At 43.4% G+C, this 22,851-nt stretch overlaps 1 protein-coding gene and 1 non-coding gene across 4 annotated transcripts in view; both read left to right on the forward strand.

Moving 5' to 3' along the window:
• Window positions 1–20,328, forward strand: part of DCAF5 (DDB1 and CUL4 associated factor 5) — a 91,871-nt gene extending 71,543 nt beyond the window's left edge. For all 3 annotated transcript variants that reach the window (XM_043918834.1, XM_043918833.1, XM_043918835.1), the window contains exons 8-9: window positions 9,849–9,976; window positions 15,665–20,328. In XM_043918834.1, the coding sequence (XP_043774769.1) occupies window positions 9,849–9,976; window positions 15,665–17,434 (1,898 nt within the window). In that variant the 3' untranslated portion in view covers window positions 17,435–20,328. The remainder of the gene's footprint in view (window positions 1–9,848; window positions 9,977–15,664) is intronic.
• LOC122705963 lies at window positions 6,808–6,914 on the forward strand. Its single transcript, XR_006344232.1, has one exon. It is a non-coding gene; the product is annotated as a U6 spliceosomal RNA (small nuclear RNA).
• Window positions 20,329–22,851: the final 2,523 nt, after the last annotated feature.

Below are 22,851 nucleotides of genomic sequence, written 5' to 3' on the forward strand. Positions count from 1 at the left end.
ATGAAAACATGATATCCCAGCAGAGGCATTTACGTGCTGGAGTTTATTTAGCACAGATCAGTGGTCTATAGGATTTTCTGCTCACATACCCATCCCCACAATGATTTTTTTGAGTTATGACTTACCATATATTCAAGTGCACTTTTACTGAGGAGTTTTAACCGGAACCCTCTGCTAGGTTCCCCACTGTGACGGCATGCTTGTTGCCCCAGGGCAGCTCCAGTGATCAGAAGTTTCTTCTATGTAATTTCTCTATTTTTAACTGTTGGCCATTTGTAGTTTTAAGAAACATTTAGCAAGGTTCAGTGAGCCAGACATAACATATAAGGGCTTGAAGTGGCCTTGAGTTTTAGCTTTGAATGCTTAGATGATGGAAAGTCTGTCAGGAAATTCCTAATCTAATCTACTGCCTCTTTGACTTAACAGATCTGGAATGGGGCTGAGTTGCTGTCTCTGTTCATGCCATTTCAAAGTAAGATACTGAGGCAGGCTATGTGGGGAAGTTGGCTTGCTATTGTATGCCTTAATGGCATAATCAGATGACACGCAGTCGACATTTTTTATTGAATGCCTGCCGTGTGCTTCTCAATGCATGCCAAATGCTGAGAGAACTAGACGGAGAGCAGTGCTAAGTGTGAGCCAAGAACAAGGGCATCTTTTTCTTCTCCACTCTCCTGTTCAGAAAGACTGACAAACACTGGGGAGATGTTTTTGCTACACAAACGCCAAAGAGATGAAATTTATTTATAAATTTATATAAACAGAATTTAGTATTATTATATAAAAAGAATTAGCCAATTGGCTAAGTAATTCACATAGGGCTTCCTAGTAGGTTGAGGAAATAATTTCAAGATGTAAGACCTAATACTCAGGGTAAAACTTCTTACCTGGAAGATTAGGCTCAATTTTTTCAATTGATTTCAAATAACAACTCATTTCTAAAAACCCATTTAAAAATCAGAGGAAGGAATAGAACTGGAAATTTCACTGTCGCAAAGAAAAAAAACCGATGAGAATATGTTTTACACCTCTGAAGTACGTAGGAAGAGCATCTATTTTTATGTGACAGTTCTGAAGATAAACAGACTGACAGTTATGTATAGAGTCAGCATGGTATATAGGAAGGAGCATTAGGCTTAAAATCATGCCTGGATTCAAGTCCAGTACTTCCAATAACTGATTGATTCTAGGCAGGTTATGTAACAGCAATTGTGGGTCTGAGTTTCTTCTGTAAAATTGCTACCCCCACCCCTCACCCTACCATCTCATATCATGGAATGATTTAACAGTCTTGGAGGCTTTCTAAAAACTAGGTGTGTTCAAATGGAAGACATTGTTACCGCTATGGATAAGATCAGTGCTCATAGGTCCATAGTTTCCAAAGTATTTGCTTCGTAGTAACTTAGGTAATAGAAGTAATGGAGGATTTGATAACATGTGGTAGAGGTGGGTGTCTCTGGAAAATATTTATATGGCCTTCTCCTTCCCTTTTTCCTAATTCTTGTTGGAAAGGGCTTTAGGGTTTTCACTGATAGAGTTGCTTCCGCTCAGATATGCCTCTACACTAAGACCGTACTATTTATGGAAAGAAGCACAGTGTAATAGAGTTGGTAGGCCCGGGCTTAAAATTTCTGATACATTCATCTTCTATTTGGAGGCTTTGGAAAAATTGTTTAATCTTGCCAAAACTTTCTTCATCTGTAAGATAAGAATATTAACAATGCAAATGATAACAACAGTAATAATAATACCTAGTTTCTTAGGGATATTTTAAGTGTACTCAGTAGCTACTGAGTTGCAATTTATAATAAATAAGTGTTGCTGTTTTTCATTTCAGAAGCTTTCTCCTTTTTAACTTTCCTCTAAAAAACTCCTTAGAGACCAAGACATGGGCCTTATCTGGTACCCTCCTGAATGGTCAGTTCCGTTTTTCTTGCATGAAGGTTGCTCTTGACTCATTGGTAGTTTAAGAGGGGAGATTTCTATGACAGATTTTTCCTTGAATGGAGGGGGAAACATACCCCTCTTCATTGCAGCCACTCCCACTTCCAGCAGGCTGAGGAAATAGGCTGGAAAAGCTGTCGATGCATCTCCATGAGCCTGCATATGTGTGCATACTCTGTCTCTCCTCTCATTACTCTCATAGATGCATTTACTCTCAGGGAGTCAGACCTGGGCATCTGCTTTTTCCTCCCAAGTAATTGGTGGAACAACTGTTTTTAATTGTTCACAAGTAGTTGGTTGCAAACAGATGTGAAACACAGATGATGAAAGAAGAATTTAGTGTAATTGACTTTTTTGTACAATTAAGCGTTGCTGTCTGTGGGGCTCTTTGAGCTTTACTGACAGCACTGACTTTCCCCATCTGGCTTTTCTTAGCTCTTAAGTGGTTACATGATCCCCAGGAAGCAGCCACTGCTCTCTCCGTATTGTCAGTACCCTGATTGTATTTCTCTTTACGGTTGGAAACTTGGAGCCCTGGGAATGTTCACGCAGACTTTTTGGAATTACTAAGAGATTGTTTGGACAACTCTTTTAGATATAGTGAGGAAAAGTAGTAGTCTCTTGCCCCTCACAGCCCTTCTTAATTTCTGCTGGTAGAGTCAGGAATGAAATAGATTAATTGCTTGAACAGGTACTTACCAGACCTCATTTTAGTAGATAATAGCTTTAGCCTTCTCCTTCAAGCCTTGTTCCAGAGAAAATAATGAGATTTACTTTAATTTGTTCACTTACTGAGTACCCTTAGATAAAATGTTATGCAAATCCTATGGGTGATTGAAAGATAAACACTTTCTTGCCCTCCAAGAACTTCTAGTCCAAGAGAGATGAGAAAAGGGTGTGTGTGTGTGTGTGTGTGTGCATGCTAAATTTTAAAATGGGTTCCAAGGCCTATAAAAAAGATAATCAAGGAGAGCTTGAACAGATTTGGGTAATCAGTCAAGTTTTTATGGAATTAGTGTTTCAAAGGACCATGAAGGGTAAATAGAATCTTAGCTTCTTTATTTCTCTACTCCTACTGTAGTCAAAAATGCTATAAAAGAAACATTCAAAATTGACAGCAGGAAGATGGAGAGAGACACTTGGATAACCCGCATGTTGGGTGTTGAAGCCCACTAGTGGAGGTTGGGTTCTTTTCCTGCGTTCTTATATTCCAAAGTCTAATACACATGCCTTTACATTCATTCGTCAAATACTTGTTGAAAACTCATCATGTGCTAGATAGACACTGTTTTAAAAACCTAGGATACAGCAGAAGAACAAAAGAGCCCTGCTAGAATGGAGCTTACATTCTGGTGGGGGAAACAGACAATGAACAATAGATACAATAAATTATATAGTATGTGTAAAAGGTTAGAAGTGCTTTGGAAAAGGAAAAATTAGAACAGAGTGAGGGAGATAGGAAGTAGTATGGGGAAGGGAATCAGGGAAATGTCATTTTAAATAGGATATTCAATATAGTCCTTATTGAAAAGGTCACATCTGAATAAAACCTCATGATGGTGTGGGAGCATTGAGGAAATCCAGGGTAAGAGCATTTCAGGTAGAACCAGCATGAAGGTGTTGAAGTGAGAGTGTGCCTGTTGTGTTTGAGAAATGGCATGGAAATCAATGTGCTGAAGCGGAATGAGAGAGGGGAGAAGAACAGGGCTTAGTCATAGAGGTAAGTGGGATATAGGGGTGTCCAGTCATGTAGGCTCTTCCTATAAATGAAGTGGGAGCCATTAGAGAATTTTGAGCAGAAGAGTGACTTCATCTGACTTGTTTTAACAGCATCACTCTGGCTACTGAGTTTTGAGGGTAAATGTTGGGAGTGGGACTGCCAACGATAGAAATGAGGAGAACCAATAGGATTCTCTCATAATACAGGTGAGTAAGTGATGGTGGTTTGAACCAAGGTAATAGGGGTTGGAGTCTAGATAGGTTTTGAAAGTAAAGCATCAGAATTTCTGATTCATTAGATTGGGAGAAAAGGTGAGCAGGTAGAGTTTGAGATGTCTCTAGAGATGTTGAATAAACAGTTTGGATATAGAGGTATGGAGCTGAAGGAAGACCTGGACTAGAGATAACATTTTGAGTTTTGGTATCATAGGTAGTGTCTGAAGTTTTGGTACGACATTAGTAGTATCTGAAGCCACAGACTGTATGAGGTCAGCAGTGGGTGAAGTGAGTATAACTAGTTAGAGAAAGGGACCAAAGACAGACCTAAGGCAGTCCAATGTCAAGAAGCCAGGGAGAAGAGCCAAAAAGGAAATCAAGAAGGAGTGACCATCATGTTGAGGTTTGACAGAAAACAACAAAATTCTGTAAAGCAATTATCCTTCAATAGAAAATTTAAAAGAAAAAAAAAGGAGTGACCAGTGAAGTAGCAGGAAAACCAAAAGAGGGTGATCCTAGGAAGACAGTGGAAAAAAACATCACATGAGGAGGCAGCTCTGTTGAATCTTGCCAGTAAGTCAAATGAGATGAGTAGGATGAAAACTGAATTAACCATTGGATTCTTTGGTGAAAAACACCAAGTCCAAGTCTTATTGCTTAGGGGAGGACCTAGGTAATTACAGAGTTTTGAAGTCAGTTGCATCATTGAAATAACCATTGTTACCTGATTTTTCAACTTCTTTCTCTATAAAATAGTACCACTCTTTTATGTCCTTGCTTACCACCTTGCCCCATCAGTGTGTTCTAGAGCTACCAATGAAGTTCTCCCATGAAATGCTGAAAGCATTTCCTGGACCATAATCTGTGTTTTTTTAACCTGAGTATTAAGTTTTTTAAATACCACTCTTAACAGTACACACGTGAGTGCTCAGTTGTGTCCACCTCTTTGTGATCCCCGTGGACTGCAGCTTGCCAGGCTTCTCTGTCCATGGAATTTTCCAGGTAAAAATACTGGAATAGCTTGCTATTTCCTACTCCAGGGAATCTTCCCGACCCAGGGAATGAACCTGCATCTCCTGTGCCTCCTGCATTGGCAGGCAGATTCTATTAACTACTGAGCCACCTGAGAAGCACCACTCTTAACCATGTTCTCCACTAATCTCAGTCATTTGTTAAGTCCTTATATGCCCAGCTCTTATTATCCTTGGACGTGTCAACATATAAACCTTGGACGATCAAAGATGTTTACCCTCTTCATGAGGACCCAGTGCTCTCATTTTTTTTTTTGAAACACAAATCTATCTCCTGCTGTCCTAAATGTCTTATCTTCCAACAGACCCTTCCAGTCATCTAGTCCCTGGTCCTGGTTCCTCACTCTTGCTTTCAGACCCCGCCTTCTTAATCTCTGTGTTGTCCATTGTTTCTCCTTCCCATTCTCACAGAGGTGTTTGTCCTACCATTAATTAATGGACTATTAGGAAGGAGTGGAAAATCCCAAGACTGTAACAAGAAAATTAATACTGCCATTTTACCCAGTTTGATTCGGAGTTTATTTCAGAACAGAATATTTCCGTGTCCTGTTCTGTAGTCAGTCCCAAGTGCTGTTGAGGATCACGCCTTGGCACAATAGATGAGTTTCTGTTTAAACCAAAGCATCTAGAAATCCTGCCCAGGGTGCTTTTAGCTTTTGAGTTGAAAACATCCTCATTCTTGGAGGACTTTGTTGAAAATGAATGAAATTGACAAGAAACAGAAGTAACTAAAGATGGCAAGAAGTGGGAGTGGTGTCCTGACCCTCTTGAGAGGCTTGAGGGGACAAATCTCTGGCTGAATCTTATGAAAAGAGCATAGTTAAGAAAAGAAGGCAGTGAGCACATCTAGGCTTAGTCCTTTGTCTTCTCTGTGGGAACATTTGGCCATGGCATTTTAGAAAGGTCTTTATCAGGGTTCTGAACAAGGTATTTTTTCTGAGCCCCTTGTGTTTCCTAGAATCCCAAGATAGTGAGTGAATCACTAATGCTGGAATCTTATGAGATGACCCTCTCACTCATTTTCTTTTCTGAGGTCTTGCAGTAGAATAGAGACGTAGAACAGATAAGATATAACATTCCCCACCTCCCTAGTATCCCTTCTGAAACAAAGGAAAGATGGGTATGTGGAAACTTTGACCTCAACTTAAAAAGAAACCTACAAAATGGTACCAGCATGTTTCGCTGAGCCAGCCAGAGCAGATGGTTTAGAGAAATGACCGTTGGTTTGTACAGAACTTTATAAACAAATGACAGCTCAAGAATGACCAAGGATCTTATTCTTGAGTATGTGCTGTTTTATTTATTGGTACCATTATTAGTAATAGTGTTGTGACCCGGCTTAGTAACCATGGGGTGGAGTTGATCCTTACCAGGCCTCTTACCCACAGATGAGTGATGACCCTAAAGGGAGATTATGTAGATTATGTAGTTCTTGTCAAAAATACTCCCTGCCTAAGTATTTTCAGCTTGATTTTGCTGTTGATAGGCAGGCTCTGGTTAGATAATGGAGGAGAGGAGAACCCAAGTTCTTACTGGTATTGGCATCTTGACATTAGTCATTTGAGACACAAGGAATCTATCTGATTTATACACATCTCCAGAACTGATAAAAATTTCTTCTCTAAACTCATTCTATGTAAATTGTACAGTAGCAGCTGTTTTCAATCACTTGAAACCTAAAAACTGGAGAGGGACTATAGAGAACCTCTCTGAAGCCTATTCATTGCTGTGATTCTGTGTATAGCCTGGATTACTTTATGCAGGTGGCAGCAGTAATTCTTTCTGAACCTATTTTCACCTTCAGTCTCTTGGCTTTATTGACTTCCTCCTCTTTTTCAGGTTTCTTGGGTACACGTTTGGGTAGGAAGGAGAAACTCTTGTATTAAAATTACTGCCAGTGCTCGCTTCGGCAGCACATGTACTGGGGTTGGAACGATACAGAGAAGATTAGCATGGCCCCTGCGCAAGGATGACACGCAAATTCGTGAAGCGTTCCATATTTTTAAAAGAGAAAAAAAAAAAAAAAGAAAAAAAAAATAAAAATAAAATTACTGCCAAAGAAGAGAAACCAAATGAGGTCACAGCATGTGAAAGAGCAGTAGAAAGATTTTCCGTGGTCTGAATTTTTCAAGCACTGATACCCTTCAATTATTCTTTAGATCTGAAAGTTAGTGTAATTGTATTCTAAGTCATCTTTGACAGAAAGATTGGTTTAGTTAATAAACCTTGGTTCTATGGTCGCTGTTTCTTTAAGACATGAGACCTTCTGTCTGTCCTCCTTTGGTGGTACTTATTCTAGAATTGCCCTCTCCTGAAACACTGTCCATTCAACAGTGGTTACCTGCTTTAGTTATAGCAAGTACCTGCTTTAGTTCAGGCATTGCACTCCAGGTTCTAGGTGTACACGAGATCCAATTCTACTTCATAGACTATTTGGTGTTAGCAGTGGGATGAAATGTCCTGTGCTGATACCATAGACCTTGCACTCAGGATACCATTGGATAGAATCTTCTCCTTACCCACTTTTGCGTGTGCTCAGTTGTTCAGTCATGTTCAACTCTTTGCAACCCCGTGGACTGTAGCCCATCAGGCTCCTCTGGTCCATGGGACTTTCCAGGCAAGAATACATGAGTGGGTTACCGTTTTCTCCTCCAGGGGATCTTCCCAACCCAGGGATCGAACCCGCCTCTGTTGGTCTCCTGCATAGGCAGGTGGATTGTTTACCTCTAGCGCCACCTGGGAAGCACCCCACCCCCTATTAAATTTAGGACTTAAAATGAAAACCAACTTATATGATGACTGCCAGAAGGATTTAGAAATTGGTTATGACCTTCTGACTCTATCCCTATTCAAACCTTTTCATCTCTTAAAGGCCACTTTAAGGAAAGGATATTGGGCATTAAAACCAAACAGACTCTGGTTCAAATTCTGGCTCTGCCAAGCTAGGTGGAAGAAGTCACTGAAATTCTCTGAGTCACTTAAATTCCTTTTCTTAGAAGCAGAAGGATTAAACGAGATTGGTACTAGGTTCAAGCATAAGTTTCTTTGCTGGTGACCACCCCAGTGGAGGTATGGATAGGAGTGGGCTGTTGAAATGCAGGATTGAGAAGAGATCCGTGAGCCGGACAGCTGCTTGTTGAATCAACCATTTATAGAAAAGAAACAGACCCAAAGGAACTCTTTAAGGGTGTATTGAGACAACTGTTTTAGATTCCCATGTATCCCTCTTAGTTCTCTCAAGTTTCTTTTTGTTTTGACTAGGCTCAGATTACCTTCCCCTCTTCCCTCTCCACCTTAGGAACCTAGTGCACCCAGGATGCCTAGGTGTTGCCATCACGGCAGCCTACCTTGATGCTTAAACCTTTCCTGACTCTTTTGTCTCCATAAAAACACACCTATGTCCTAGTTACTTTCTTCTCTTTTATGGTTTATTAGCAAATGTGATGATGTTGGGCTGAAATATGAATAGCTGTAAGTGTATTGTCCATCCTGAGTTATTCAGATATTAATAATGTCAGACATGGGGCAAAATTTAGGGAAAGGACATTTTTGTCACTCGGCAAGTAGAGTAAGCACCTGGTGTTAGCCAAGTTGACACCACTCAGAAGCAAATCAGTGCAGTCTCCAACCTCTTGCTGTTGTAAAAAAAAAAAAAAAAAAAAAAAAGATATGTATATACATGTCAGTAGAGAGGAATATCTCATGAGGCAGGAGAGGTAAAAGGAATTGTGTCAGGAGGCCAAAAGCAGAAGACACCTTCTGCAGAACCAGATTATCCCTGGAAAAGGGATATTGTTCTAGCCATTTTCCCTGCAGATAGTGAGATGAGAAATGTTTGGCTGGAATGTTTGAACTGAGTGAAGTTGGCCCTGGGATGGAGCACAAGGAGCTGAGGTGGTACTCATGGTACTTTGTGCCCCAGCGATGCCATGCTCCTGACAAGGTCTGCAAAGGCTCTCCCCGCTGAAATAAATGAGCACTCATTTGTCTGTGTCTGTATGCATCACATGTTGCCAGTTGACCAGGAGCACATGTCAGTCTGTGTGTACTGAGCTGTTGATGGCTGCTTTAGTGACCTTTTTCAAGACATGGGTGCATGTGTCCTGTGGGAGTATGATGCCCTTACCAGTGAAGTTGAACCTTTAAGATTATCCCACATTCATAAATGATGACATTTTCATCTGTGTTACAAGTTCTAGGCGTCTGGTATTTTTCTCATCATTGAAAAAGAAAGCCTACAGGGTGGTCCATAAGATACCGCTTTCTATCGGTGGCCTCCATACATGATGTCTTCAAGGCCCACCTTCTGTAATTTTCCATACGTGGACTCTGCTTATTATGAAGGTGACCCGTATCTCCTTGCTTTATCCTTAGTTCTCCCTATCAGAGTGAAGAAAGAATTTTCTCCATTATTTTCCCAGAGGTTTTTTTATGTTTTGTTTGCTACTCTCATCATAGAAACTGAGGGCAACTGGATCAGGGCAACTGGATCAGTGATGTTTTGGGTACACTTAAGTAATTATATGCTTCTGGTTCTGCATGTCCCTGACTTAGCTGCCTAACTGTTCCCAAGCAGATCAGTCTCATTTTGCTTATGACTGGTCTTTTCTAAGGTAACACTGGGATTCTATCCTAGGGATCAAAAACTTGAGAAATGTTTTAAGTGGCTGTAGCTTCATTGACAATGGAATTGCAGTGGGTGGGTGTGGGCAATGCTTAAAGGCTAAATAAAGGCTCTGGGTAAGAGCACATATGCTGAGAGATATTTCATCTTCCTTCTTTCCATAGCAACTTTATCTGTAAGATTAAGCATTCTGCTGGTGATACAGTTAGTAAAAAATTTCAACTCTGGTTCAGAACTGTTTGTTTGCCATTACTGTAGCCTGTTTACTTCCATCTGTTTCATCATTTGATTTTTGTTTCCTTCTGTCTTACCAGGTGGCATTGGTAGGGTGGTCAACGGAGCCTTCATGGTCCTGAAAGGGCATCGGTCTATTGTTAACCAGGTCCGATTTAACCCCCACACCTACATGATCTGCTCTTCTGGTGTAGAAAAGATTATCAAGGTGAGGCACCTTCCCCTTTTGTCCTTTGAGAGAAATTACTGAAAGTTCATAAATGGAGAAAACAAAACAATGTATGTAGCACGTCATAGCTAAACATACTAAAGGTCTATCAGAATTCTCAATTATTTTGACATATTACAAAATATGGAAAAATTGATATTATAATAAATAGAGTGGTTTTTAAACCCTCCTTTCAGGAGGGACTCTTTTCTTAAAAATTAGTCATGAGGCTTTGAAACCAGATACTACCTGTATGCTGCTGTATTTCCGGTGGCGTTTGATCTGGAGTCTGCTGAATTCTGCTTTCCAAACCCCATCTGGAGAAAGCTACCATCCCCTTAGTTACTGGGTGTGCACTTTGCATTAATTGCTGTCCTCATATGGCACAGATGTAACGAGTGACTGCCAGAACCACAGCTAACTTGTCTCAGGACATATCAAAAGCCCCTTCATGTGGTTGTGATTGAGGATGAACACTTGGATCAACTGCACATTGACTGAATGAACATAACCCTGCCAAGGGATATTTTTAGAGCTTGTAAATGAGAGACCCAGCCTGGCCTGTGTCCACGGAAGGATGGCCCACTGCCCATCACTCACATTCCAGTGGACTGCTAGTAACCCTTATCCACAGCTGAGAAAATGAGGGCTCAAGGCAAATGATGAATTCCTGAGGACCCTGTGATAACTTGACTTTTAAATAAGGATAAGTGATCTCTCCTCCCTCTTCCCCCCAGCAAAACATAAAACTCCTCACTTTCCCCCAAAATAATAGTTGAAAACTTGAGGGAGATTTCAGGGGAAATGTGAAGATTGATTTGTAACAAATGGATAGTTTTCATTTTCTTTTGTTCTTTTTGAAAAAACTATCCAACTTATGTCTGAGGCAGAGGAAACTATCAGAAATGTAATGTTGGAATATCCGTCAGTATTTTTATTTGTCGTTATTCCAACTCCCTTTATTTAGGTTTTGTTGGTCTTATTGGTCAGGGCTGACTTTCATGATTGCATACGTTTATTTACCCATAAATAAACAGGGCTAGACCTAGACATAGATTGTTTTTATTGACTTTTTCTTTTTGCAGAGGATGAGATGTAAATTATAAATTTACTGTTTGGGGTTAATTATATAGCTAGTAGTGGTAAGGCTAGCACAGGGCCCTGTTCTTTGTTCTTCTCAATGTCTAGGCACCCTTCCCATGCTAGTGGGAAGGCAGCAGGTGGCCTGGTGCTCCTGCCGTATTTGTTCATCTCAGCAGTCCTTCACTTGGGTGATCATTGAACCGCCCTGTCCCTTGCATTGCGTTCCCTTTTCCTTTAGCCTGTGACTCACAGGTTGGCACAGCAGCGTGTCCTCCGTAGTCCTGTTGACATCATACTCTTTCTCAGGGAGCTCTGCTTGAGCATCTCCTTTAGAAGAGAGATTCCTGCTTGGCTGACACCCCAGGATGCTTCTGTGCTAAGTCTCCCAGTCATTGTTTAGTCAGTTGGAGTCCTTACCCGAGAGGTCAGAGGTTGGAGACTAGCCAAGTTCTTAAATGAGAAAATATTTTCTCTGTGAAAATATTCCAACTAAACTGTAGAACTCATTGCTTCCAGGTTCCAGTGGGGTCTGAACCCTGCCCCACCAGGAGGCATGTTTAGCCACTGGAAACCTTAAGTCAGTGCAGTTAGTACCCTTGGGCAGCTCTTCGAGTCTGTCTCCCTTCTTTCAAGTTAATGACACCTAGGAGTGCCTTACAGGTTACCTGTGCCTGACAGTTTCTATTTTAATAAAAGTCACTTTCAGGTATTTATCTGGCAGTCCAGTGGTTAAGATTTTACCTTCCAGATTTTACCAGCAGAGAGGGCCGGTCTGGTGCCTGGTCGGGGAACTAAGACCCCAGTTGCCTCATGGCCAAAACACTAAAATATGAAACAAGCAGTACTGTAACAAATTCAATAAAGACTTTAAAAATGGTCCACCTTTAAAAAAAAAAAGAAATCTTTTAAAAAAATCTATCTTTCTTGTATTTTTTCTGAGAGGGTCAGTGGCTCAAAGAGCATCATTCCACCATACTTGAATCCAGCCAGCCTCTCTCTCCACCTGTCTCTGTTTGCTCCACCTTCTCCCTGACTTGTCCTTTACTGGTGCCTTACTAGCCTGGAGGAAAGGAGTCAGGGCCAGCCTCTTCTCACCCACAACGGATCTTATATCCCTTTGAATGCCCACACTTAGCAAAAAAACGAGGTTATTTTGTAGTTAAACATAAGAGAGAGAAAGATGGAACAATTACTGGCTTTCTTTTTCCCTCAAAGACCAATATTTGTCTATTCACCCAGTATTTGTGAACCGTACATACTGTGTGTAGTTTGCGTTAGGCCCTGTGAGGAATGCAAAGATAGGTAATGCAGGTCCCCATAGGAGTTGATAACCCAGTAAGAGAGAAAAGAAATTAACAAAAAATGCAAAGTACATAAGGGAAACATTGCAGTGTGGGGAGGCAGAGATTTTTTTCCCCCATCTGGGGTAATCTCAGTACCCTTGAACTATCTCAAGTAATACTTGAACTAGATTTTGAAGGAAAAAGTCTGCAAAAGAAAAGAAAGGAATAAGATGGGAAGGCCATTTTAAAGAGAGAGATTGGATGTTTAGTTATTTTATTGAATCAATAAATATTTATTGATCACCTACTACACTCCAGGTAGTATGCTCATGAGTAAATGCTCACAAGCAGCAAAGTGTAGGACCTGTTTAGGAAATGATCATTTGGCCAAAATGAAGAACACAGAAAGGGGAGGGCTTGGATGTAAGGCTGGGAAGGTGTAGGCCACAGGTGGGCCCAGGGAGTCTTGGAATCCAGATTAGAGAGTGTGAAGCACCCCTGAATAACAACTTAAGTCTCTGTCTGTGTCGTTTTTCTTGGTAGGTGGCCAAATGTCTGAATTTAGTATAGTAGTGCAGAGAGAGAAAAGGGTTTAGAGTTGCTACATCAAGCATGTCACGGTCACCTGTGTGGGTCAGAACACTTATTACTGAAATTGCGTTCCATTTCGATGATGATTTAATAAGAATTGAACTGCATCTGTTTGCTCAACAGCCTCTTGAGCTAAACTTGTCACTGTCACTGGGCTTCAAGAGAAAGCTGTACACCCTCCTCCTTTTCTCATGAACCTTGTCCCACGAAGAGGGATATCTAGCCACAGTTCACATGCAACAGGAAGCTGTGTTTTCATTGCTTCACTTCTGAGTTGTTGACTTTCAGTATTAAAAAGATAATTTCACAAATGTTTGAAATTGATGTTTTAAGGATAAGGATTAACATAATTGGGATGGTCAGTGCCTCTGGTGTTCAGAAGTCTGTTTGAGGATGAGTCTAAAACCTCTAGTTGAGGTATTTGTTTGCCAAATGAAGGAGGAAGCACTATAGTTATTGGTACTTTGATATATGTTACATCATTTCATCCTTCTCATGTCCACAACTGAGGAAAGAGGCTTCAAGGGTAAAGTCATTTGCTCTGGGCCATGTGAGTGGCCCAGGTTCCTACCTGTTCTGCCTCTCCCACAGCTCTGTGCTTTAGGTCCCTTGAGGACTGGAGACTGACCGTCTGGGATGGATCTTTTGTTTTGCTCTGAATCTTTGGGTTGCATGAGACCCGTCTAATTTCACTGTTTAGATGGCTAGCTGAGCAAACTAGAGCTGTGTGGGAACCCGCACTCAAGCCTCTTGCCTTCTGATCCAGCATTTTGTTCCATTACTCCAGGCTTCAGGAATGAAAGTCTACCTCAGCTTAATACATTCCAGAGCGCATATAAATGCCAACTTTCAGTATTATGATTTTCATTCCTGAAGTGAAGATGTAGGGGGCTGGGTAATAGACTAAAACCCAGGCTTGTTGGATAGTTGAGCCAGCAAGCATCTCACCATGAATGTTTTGTTCTTCTGTTAAATTCTGAGTTTCTGGGAAGTACATAAGGATTTATCTTCATATTATATAACATGGCTAGTAACATTTTCCATTTTTAACTGGGGGAGTGAGATTTAGCCCAGCGTATAGACTACGACTCTGAAACATCATAAGGGCTTTGCTTGTTGAACCTTTCAGTTTTTTCCTAAGCCACCAAACTTTTATTCCCAGAGACATCTGTTTGCAAAGACAGTCATTTATAGCTTGAGCCTGTTGCTAAAGACCATATCTAAATGTTTCCCAAACATTGAGTCTCACAAAGAATTTGAGAATTGTTTCAGACAAAGCCTTTATTTTTTGCAACTTATTTTATGCTAACTATTAATATATTCCAGTGTTTCTTAAAAGTTGGTCCCTCCACTTTCTCAACTCCTCGAGTGCTTATTAAAAGTACAGAGCCCTGGTAACCTCCCCATGACTTACTGAATCAGAATCTCTGAGGGTGGGGCTCAGGAGTCAGCATTTTAATTATTCTTCAGGTAATTCACGTTCACATCAAAGTTTGAGAATCACTGCCTTAACACTCCCCTGGGTGAGATTGTGAAGCTGGGGGTGGGAGGACATCTGAGGAGTTGTAGGCAGGGGACAAAGTTCAAGGAGGAATGAATCTGAATTGGGAATTGGTGAAGAGACCTAGCCTAGAAGGGTTCTTCAGCCTGTCTTGAACTTGGGATCCTCCTGAGAGATGCTGCCTCCTGGGAGATCAAAGTAAAGCATGGAGGGAGTGGGCCTCAGGAGCATGCTCACAGGAAGGCAAATTTGTCCTTGGATAACTTTGGGGAAGCGAAGCCATTGGCTTGATAGAGGACGGGGAACGAGAAGCCACTACTTTCTGGGTTGGGTGCCATCTAAAGATAGACACCAGCCTGTTAAAGCAAGAAAATCACCTGGAATTTCATCTGAGTTGCCATAACTACCAGCTGATAGAACCGAGCTTCTCTGTGCTGCTCAGGACCAGTCTGGCAGAGTCAGGTGAAGCTAATCGTTCTCATCTGCAGTGATAGCTTAATTACCTTGAACTCCACTTTTGCATAACTTAATTCAGCTCGTAAAGCTGGGCTTCTGCATTCAGACAGACATTAGTTTGAATCCTAGTTCTGCTACTTTTTGGCTATGAGCACATATGTCTGACTGTGGAGTGGAGGGGTATTAAGAGATGGGTCTGTGGGCTTGGAGGGTGAGTCCTGCCTATTCCAATAGCTAACAGAATAGTTGGGGAGCAAGCCAGCAGATCCCTGGTTAAGAGAACCCAGTTTCCTGGGTAACTGATGCCTGCATGTCCAAGAGGGAACTGCAGTGTAGGCAGTTGGCTATTCTTACCAAGCTCCAGTAAGCAATTCCCATTAGTTAAAAATAGAAATGTTGCATTTGGGGAGAAGTAGTTATAGGCTGAAATATTAACTGTTGCAGAGGACTGACTGCTAGGTCTGTTTTCACTTTGGAAAAGTGGTACCTCTCCAATCTTCTGAGAGTTTTGAACACATTGGCTAGTCTTCAAGTCATCCTCTGTCCTCTGAGATTATGAAGGGGGTTATTGTGATTTCCAGGCTACTGGTAGAGGAAGCTAAAGGGGAGGCAGGCGGGCAGTGGGAGTCATGGTATGTGTTTATCCTGGGCCTAACATTGGTTAGCAAGTCCCGGCTAAATGACAGGGAGAGTCTGGGGAAGCTCTTTATGACCAACAGCTTTAGAATACATTCCAACCAGGCTTCCTTGGTTTTGTTTTCACCTTCTGTGCAGATCTGGAGCCCGTACAAGCAGCCAGGATGTACCGGAGATCTGGATGGTCGGATTGAGGATGATTCTCGCTGTCTCTATACCCACGAAGAGTACATCAGCCTTGTGCTGAACAGTGGGAGTGGCCTGTCTCACGACTACGCCAACCAGTCTGTGCAGGAAGACCCCCGGATGATGGCCTTCTTTGACTCCCTGGTGCGTCGCGAGATCGAGGGCTGGAGCTCTGACTCGGACAGTGACCTCAGCGAGAGCACCATCCTCCAGCTGCACGCAGGGGTCAGTGAGCGCTCGGGCTACACCGACTCCGAGTCCTCGGCCTCGCTGCCCCGCTCGCCCCCGCCCACAGTGGATGAGTCTGCCGACAGCGCCTTCCACCTGGGGCCCCTGCGGGTCACCGCCACAAACGTGGTGGCGTCCACTCCGCCGCTGCCCTCATGCGAGGATGCCACGTCTCGCCAGCAGCGCCTGTCTGCCCTGCGGCGCTACCAGGACAAACGCCTCCTGGCCCTTTCCAACGAGTCTGACTCTGAAGAGAATGCCTGTGAGGTGGAACTGGACACAGACCTCTTCCCCCGGCCACGGTCTCCCAGCCCCGAAGACGAGTCCAGCAGCTCCAGCAGCTCCAGCAGCTCCGAGGACGAGGAGGAGCTGAACGAACGGCGCGCATCCACCCGGCAGCGGAACGCCATGCGGCGCCGGCAGAAGACGCCTCGAGAAGAGAGGCCCAGCGCCCCACCCAAGCCCACGGACACCTACATCGGCGAAGACAACTATGATTACCCCCAGATCAAAGTAGATGACCTCTCTTCCTCCCCCACTTCCTCCCCTGAGCGGAGCGCGTCCACTCTGGAGATTCAGCCAAGCCGAGCATCGCCAACTTCCGACATAGAGTCAGTTGAGCGGAAGATTTATAAAGCTTACAAGTGGCTCCGCTACTCCTACATCTCCTACTCAAACAACAAAGATGGAGAGAGCTCGCTCGTGTCTGGGGAGGCCGATGAAGGGAGGGCGGGAACCAGCCACAAGGACAACCCAGCCCCTTCTTCCAGCAAGGAAGCCTGTCTAAACGCGGCCACGGCCCAGAGGACCCAGGACCTGCCTCCGGAAGGCCGCAGCAAGGACGCTTTTAAAGAAGGGACTTCTGCCATAAGCCCCAGCCATGGCCCAGGCCCTGAGCCCAGTGGCCACCCTTGGGCAGAGGCACCCGAGGATGCCTCTCAGGACTCCAACAATGGTGGCACTGTAGAACACACTTTTGAAACCAAGAAGCTCAATGGAAAGGCCCTAAGCAAGGCCCTGAGCAGCCGGGCGGAGGAGCCACCCTCCCCTCCTGTCCCCAAGGCATCTGGCTCCACTCTGAGCAGCGGGTCTGGCAACTGCCTCAGAACCCAGTCTGATGACAGTGAGGAGAGGAGCCTCGAAACCATCTGTGCCAACCACAACAATGGACGCTTGCACCCCCGCCCCCCGCACCCCCACAACAATGGGCAGAACTTCGCGGAGCTGGAGGCACTGGCCTGCTCGTCCCCAGGATGTGTGGACACTGACCACGATAACTTGTCCCTGACAGGGATACTCCTACACAAAGATTGTTGTGGGTCTGAAATGGCCTGTGAGTCCCCCAGTGCTGGAACGAGAGAGGACCCCACTGATCCCCCAGACACAGACAGCAGCAGGGCTGTTCATGGCCATAGTGGCCTCAAGAGGCACCGAATCGAATTGGAAGACACAGATTCAGAGAATTCCTCCTCAGAGAAGAAATTAAAAACATGATAAATACAAAGGGAAAACCAAAAGCTATGAAAAGTAGCTTTACAAAAATTTTAAATCCTGTTTAGTGAACACAGAGGAAAGGAAAAATAGTATTAAAGGCACGTAAAACCAGGGCCTGAAATTTTGTGTCTGATGCTGCTCCCTTCTCTTCAACAATGGGTCTGATGTTTAGCTGGCCATTGGTCGTGCTGCGTTAAGAAAGGGAAAAAATGCAAGTGAGTCCTTTCTAGTAAGACTTGAGCATAGTGTACCTGTGCAGATTCTGTTACAGTAAATCCTTGTTGAGATGTTTGACTTGTTCTCATGTGTGTGCACTGGCACGCGTGAGCTCACTGTCTCAGACTTTTCTTTCCATTCTCCGTCAGAAAGGCTCTATGGATCTGTGTTTTTTGCCATCTCACCTCGTTTACATGCCATAGGTGTTCTGGTTTTAACGTTGAGTGCCTGCTAAATCAGATTGTGTTGCCAGTGAGTAGTGGATTTACGCTAAAAGAATGGAGACAAGTGGAAACAGGCCTTCAGCCCACTGGCTGCTGGAAAGGAAAGCATGGTTCCTTTCTTAAAGAAATCTTCCATGTTTTCTCAGTAGCACTTCTTCACTGAGCATTAAAGTAGGTGTACTAAAAGTGGAGCGTTTTTCATGCTAATGAGAGGTTAGCACTTAAGATCAGATTTGAGAGAACATAGATCCCTGATAAAGTTCACTGGTTGCAAATTGAGCAATGGTGCAACACCATACTGTAGGGGGCCGTAAAATATAACTAGTTGTGGGTAACACTTTAACAAGTTAGGTGCTAGTTCCTAAGAGGCACTCAGAAGGCCAGCAGGCACTTTCTTGGCCCCACATGGTGGCATCTCGGCCTATGGAAAGAAGGGGAGAGACAGCTCTCAAGAGCTTTGTGCTCAGACTACTAAAGTGGATGTTACAGGTGTGTTAATGAAGAAGTGTAGGGAAGAGCAGAGTGTGGTACTGCATTCATTTAATTTAACCTGAAATGATCAATCAGAATTGGTGGGCCTGGCATCTTCCCTCCGGCCTGCAGTCCACAGAGGCTGTGGTGTTGTGACTGGATCTTGCAGAGTAGGCATCTCAGAGTAACAGATTCTTACTGAGTAGGTCTCTCAGGAGGCAGAGAGTGTGGAAAGAGGGGTCAGTGGCTTCTAGAGGAGACTCTGTTCATGAAGGTAGATAAAGATTGAGAGGAAAAGACAAGGATCTTTTCAGCATTGCGTGGTAGTTACAGTCACTTGGTTATTAATGAAGGCTTGTACGAGACAGGGAAACCTAGAATGACAGATAGCTTGTTGGCATGGATGTCATGAAAGGGCAGGAGAATGCTGGGAAGAAATGAGGGAGAGAGAACACTATAGCTTTCTTGAGCACAAAGGTGCTGGACAGCTAGGAGCCCAATGCCATTGGCCTGGAGAGGTCCTAGCTTGTGACTGGTGTGGCCTCACGAATCCAGCATTCTTTTTAGGAATGGACATGTCCTACTGGAACTGGGACCAAGGGGAGGGAGCCTGTGGAGGATGAAGACGTGGACGAATTTAGTGACCAGGGGAAGGGGGGTTATTTATAAAGGAAGGTTGTTGATCTAAGCCGGAAGGAGGGATCATCTTGCTAAGCTTTGTGAAAAGAAAGACGTGCCTGGTGTGTGTGCCATGACTTGGGTGTGAAAACACTGAGGAGGAGGAGACAAAGGAGTGTGAGTAGCAGTGGAGATGCTTACAACTAAACAACTGTAATCTCACCGGGGAGTGGGTCAGTGATTCTGTAACCAGTAGAATTACTTTAATCTGTAATCAGAACGGTTCTATGATTTGTTTTTGACTATACACAGATAATTGTAAATTCTGGTTTTATAAGCCCAAGTCATTTTACATTTGCTTTTCCAAAATTTATTATTAAATTGGAATTTTTTAATCCTTTATATACAAAAAAAAAAAAGATATAATCACTCAGTGTGTGTTTCTCTTCCCCTTCCTAGTCAGCATGCCCAATCTTTTTGTTTTATATTACTGCATCTAGTCAGTAGCTGGCCACTTCTGACTTCTCTAAGGACAATCCACATATCTTCCTGGAGAAGAAGAAGTAGGTAAAGTTCTCTTGAGAACTAGCCAGTTGGTAGTTACTGTTCCCAAATGCAGAACTTGATCTTTTCATGTTAAGAGCCTTTATCTCATTTGGATACTCAGAAGAGAAGTCAAAGTTCATTCTGGTTCAACTTTAGAGTCCAAGAAAAGATGTTTTTAGCAAGGATGCCTTCCATCCTTGGGAGACACCCCAGATTCTGCTTCCCAGGAGCTCGGCCCCACAGTGTACCCACAGAAGCAAGCTGAGAAATGCGTGTCTCTGTAGCCATTCCACTCTGATCCCCAGAGATCTCCTGTCTGTGATCATGGTCCTGCAAACCTGGCAGGAACTTCCACTTCTAGGGTCCCTTTGCCTAAACTTGTAGGATTGAGGCCCCAACTTTGGAGGCACATTTAATCCCCAGATTCTTCTGTGATAGCTATTTTTACTAACAGGGCAGATGGCACTTGATTAGGTTTGAACTATTCAAAGGTGCCTCTTATGGGTTTTTTTCTGCATCCTGTACATAAAGTTTTAAGTGGCTGGTCCAAATTTATAAAATTGGTTCCCTCCACTTTATTTTCCACCTGGTTTTGTAAGTGATTCCCATGTCTCTCTGACAACAGGTAAATGAGTTAAATGAGTAGTGGGCTTGGGGCAAAAGAAGGTTGCAACTGTGCTTGGTTTACTGAGCCCGGAGTCCTTGTTTGTCAAGGTGCCTTCCTCTGCTGAAGCCTTACCTCCTCACAAGCCCTGCCTCTCTCCCAGCAACGCTAGCTCTTCTCTTATGTATATGCAAATAAACCTATTATTCACTTCTCATGGCTTCCTCTTCTCTTCCAGGGAAGACTTGGTTGCTTAGACACCCCTCCTCCTTTATTCCTTTCCTGTTTCAATTCCTGCCTAATTGGAAACTTGATTCAAAGCCACCCTGAATACTAGAAGAAAAGCTGTGGTACACTGCCTCGATGCCAGTGGTCAAGGTCATTTCTAGGTATTGGGACAAAGGTCACATTAGGACCACAAAATTTAGAGTTGGAGGAAGTATCTACTTGATATCCTTTCCCAGGCTTAGATGGACTCAGGATACTGAAATCCTGGAATTGACCCTTTTATTAGTCAGAACTGAGGGAAAGATGCAGCAAAGTGACATTGCAAATAGCCTCCAAAGAATTATGTTTTCTGATGTTTCCAAATATCAAGTTGCTTTTCCTGCCCTGTCCCAGACATGCATGGTAAACTTTTTCTAACAGAAATTTAAAAAAAAAAAAACCCAACCCATCATATATCTCCTGCCTATAAAGCTGCCTCCTTCAGTTAATTGAAAAGTTCTTGCCAACCAAAATTCTTGTGAGGAAAATCTATACTGCCAAAGGAAGACTATCCGTCCCTTATGACCTAAGCAAGGCAACGTGCCAGCAATTGAAATACCAGGGTGAAGTAAGGCTTGATGAGTCCAGACTTGCCCACAGCATCAGGATAAGGGCTTTGGACAAGCTGTGTGGTTCTCTCAGGCGGGATATTTCAGTCTAAGCGCTCATTTGTCCTTGTGCACTCATGCTGGAGTAAAAATAACATTTAAGTGTCTTGGGAGTAATTTTGAATTTCTTCAAAGTACAGTGCTTCCCACATGCAGCAGAAGAAAAATGTATATGAAAAGAAAATCTAAGCCATCTGCACCCTAATTGCATTTCACTCTTAGCACAAAGGTGGTAAGATGCTCCTCAGCAAGGAGGCTGAAAGGCAAAGATAAACTTCACCGGGCCAGCGCTGACATGGCCAGGGACTGCAGGAAGAGTGGGTCAGTCCTGTTCACTCAACAGAGTTTACTTGAGCTGTGAGCAGGGGCCCACAGTGCTTATCTACAAGACAGTCACATTGTAAGGAAGTCGGGTATCTAGTATTTCAAATTGCTGGGAAATGACTCCTTTCTGGAGCCCAAAGCCATGAGCTAATGGAATATTCCAGCTGAAATGTAGAAGGCTAGCTTTCAAGTCTTCCTGTATCTGACTTTGTCAGTACCTCCACTAAGGCTGGAGAAAGGCAGTAAAACAGAAAGATAGCTGGGTGCTAACCCAGATCTTTAGCCATGAGAGATGTTCTTGTGGTCGGGAAGCTGGCATGGAAGATGTTTGAAGGGAAGAATAGGAAGGCTGCAGTAGAAGGAGTGAAATGCTAGGTACCTTCACACTGCTTTCCAGATCCACAGAACTAGCGTTGAACATGCCACAGTTTGGCCTCAAACACTGGGTCATCAAGATTCTTGAAAACTGCCAAATTTATAATGGAAGTCAGTAAAAGTGAAGGATTGGTTTGGGAGAAATTCGCTTGGCTGGAATGCATACATGCCAAGAAAAAATAATCCTGAGAACCAGCACACTGAAACAAGTACCCAAAACAGATGAGTATGCAGTTGATGGTGGTTGGTATAGGCTTTCAGAGGGTAACATCTCCCTGTTGGACTATTCGTAGATGCTATGGTCAGTGACACTATTTGGGGCTTCCCCTTACCACTTCTTAAACTTATTTTTTCTTTCAGAGTCAGTGTTTTTTAACATTCCTAGTCTATCCAAGACCCCACCTTAAATTGCTAAAGCTAATGTCTGTTTTCCCTTCCTCATAAGGGATGAGCAGGATGGAAATAGTATTGAAATAACAAAAGAAGAGGATTCTGTATTGATTCTTCAGTGGAGTAGCTTCATGAGCCTTGGGCAGATCACTCAGATCTTGGGAACTGTACAATCGAGGTCCCTCCCAACTCTAAAATGTCATTCTTTCCATCCTGTTGCAGGAAGTTGGGGGGGCCCTTCCAGGGCCCAAGAGTGGGCTCTTGGAGATTGTCTGAGGAGACATGTGCTGACAAAGCTAGAAACTTTATTGGGAAAATGGGCACCTGGGTGGAGAGCAGGAAGGTAAGGGTACCCAGGAGGACTGCTCAGTCACGTGGCTTGGCGCTTCCATTTTTATTGTGTTGGGATTAACTTCTGGGTTTTCTCTGGCCAATCACTCAACTCAGGGTCCTTCCTGGTACCCCGCACATTGCTCAGCCAAGATGGATGCCAGCGAGAAGGATTCCAGGAGGTGGCAGGACACGTGACATCTGCTTTTGACTGTTCCTGAATTCTGGTTGGTAGTAGCTGGTTAGCTCTGTGTTCCTTACAAGGACCTCCTATCATAAAATAACATGCAAGTGATTACTCTGGTGCCTGGCCAGGGTGGGTGGTTTCAGTCAGGGTGTTTCCCCTAACAATTCCGTGTACTGTCTACATCCCATTCCTATGAGTTCTCAGTCCTGAGACATCACTATGGTGCCCACCAGAACCTACCGGTGAGCCAAAATCTT

This window comes from Cervus elaphus, chromosome 12 (assembly GCF_910594005.1).
Source record: "Cervus elaphus chromosome 12, mCerEla1.1, whole genome shotgun sequence".
In the NCBI taxonomy this organism is placed as follows: domain Eukaryota; kingdom Metazoa; phylum Chordata; class Mammalia; order Artiodactyla; family Cervidae; genus Cervus; species Cervus elaphus.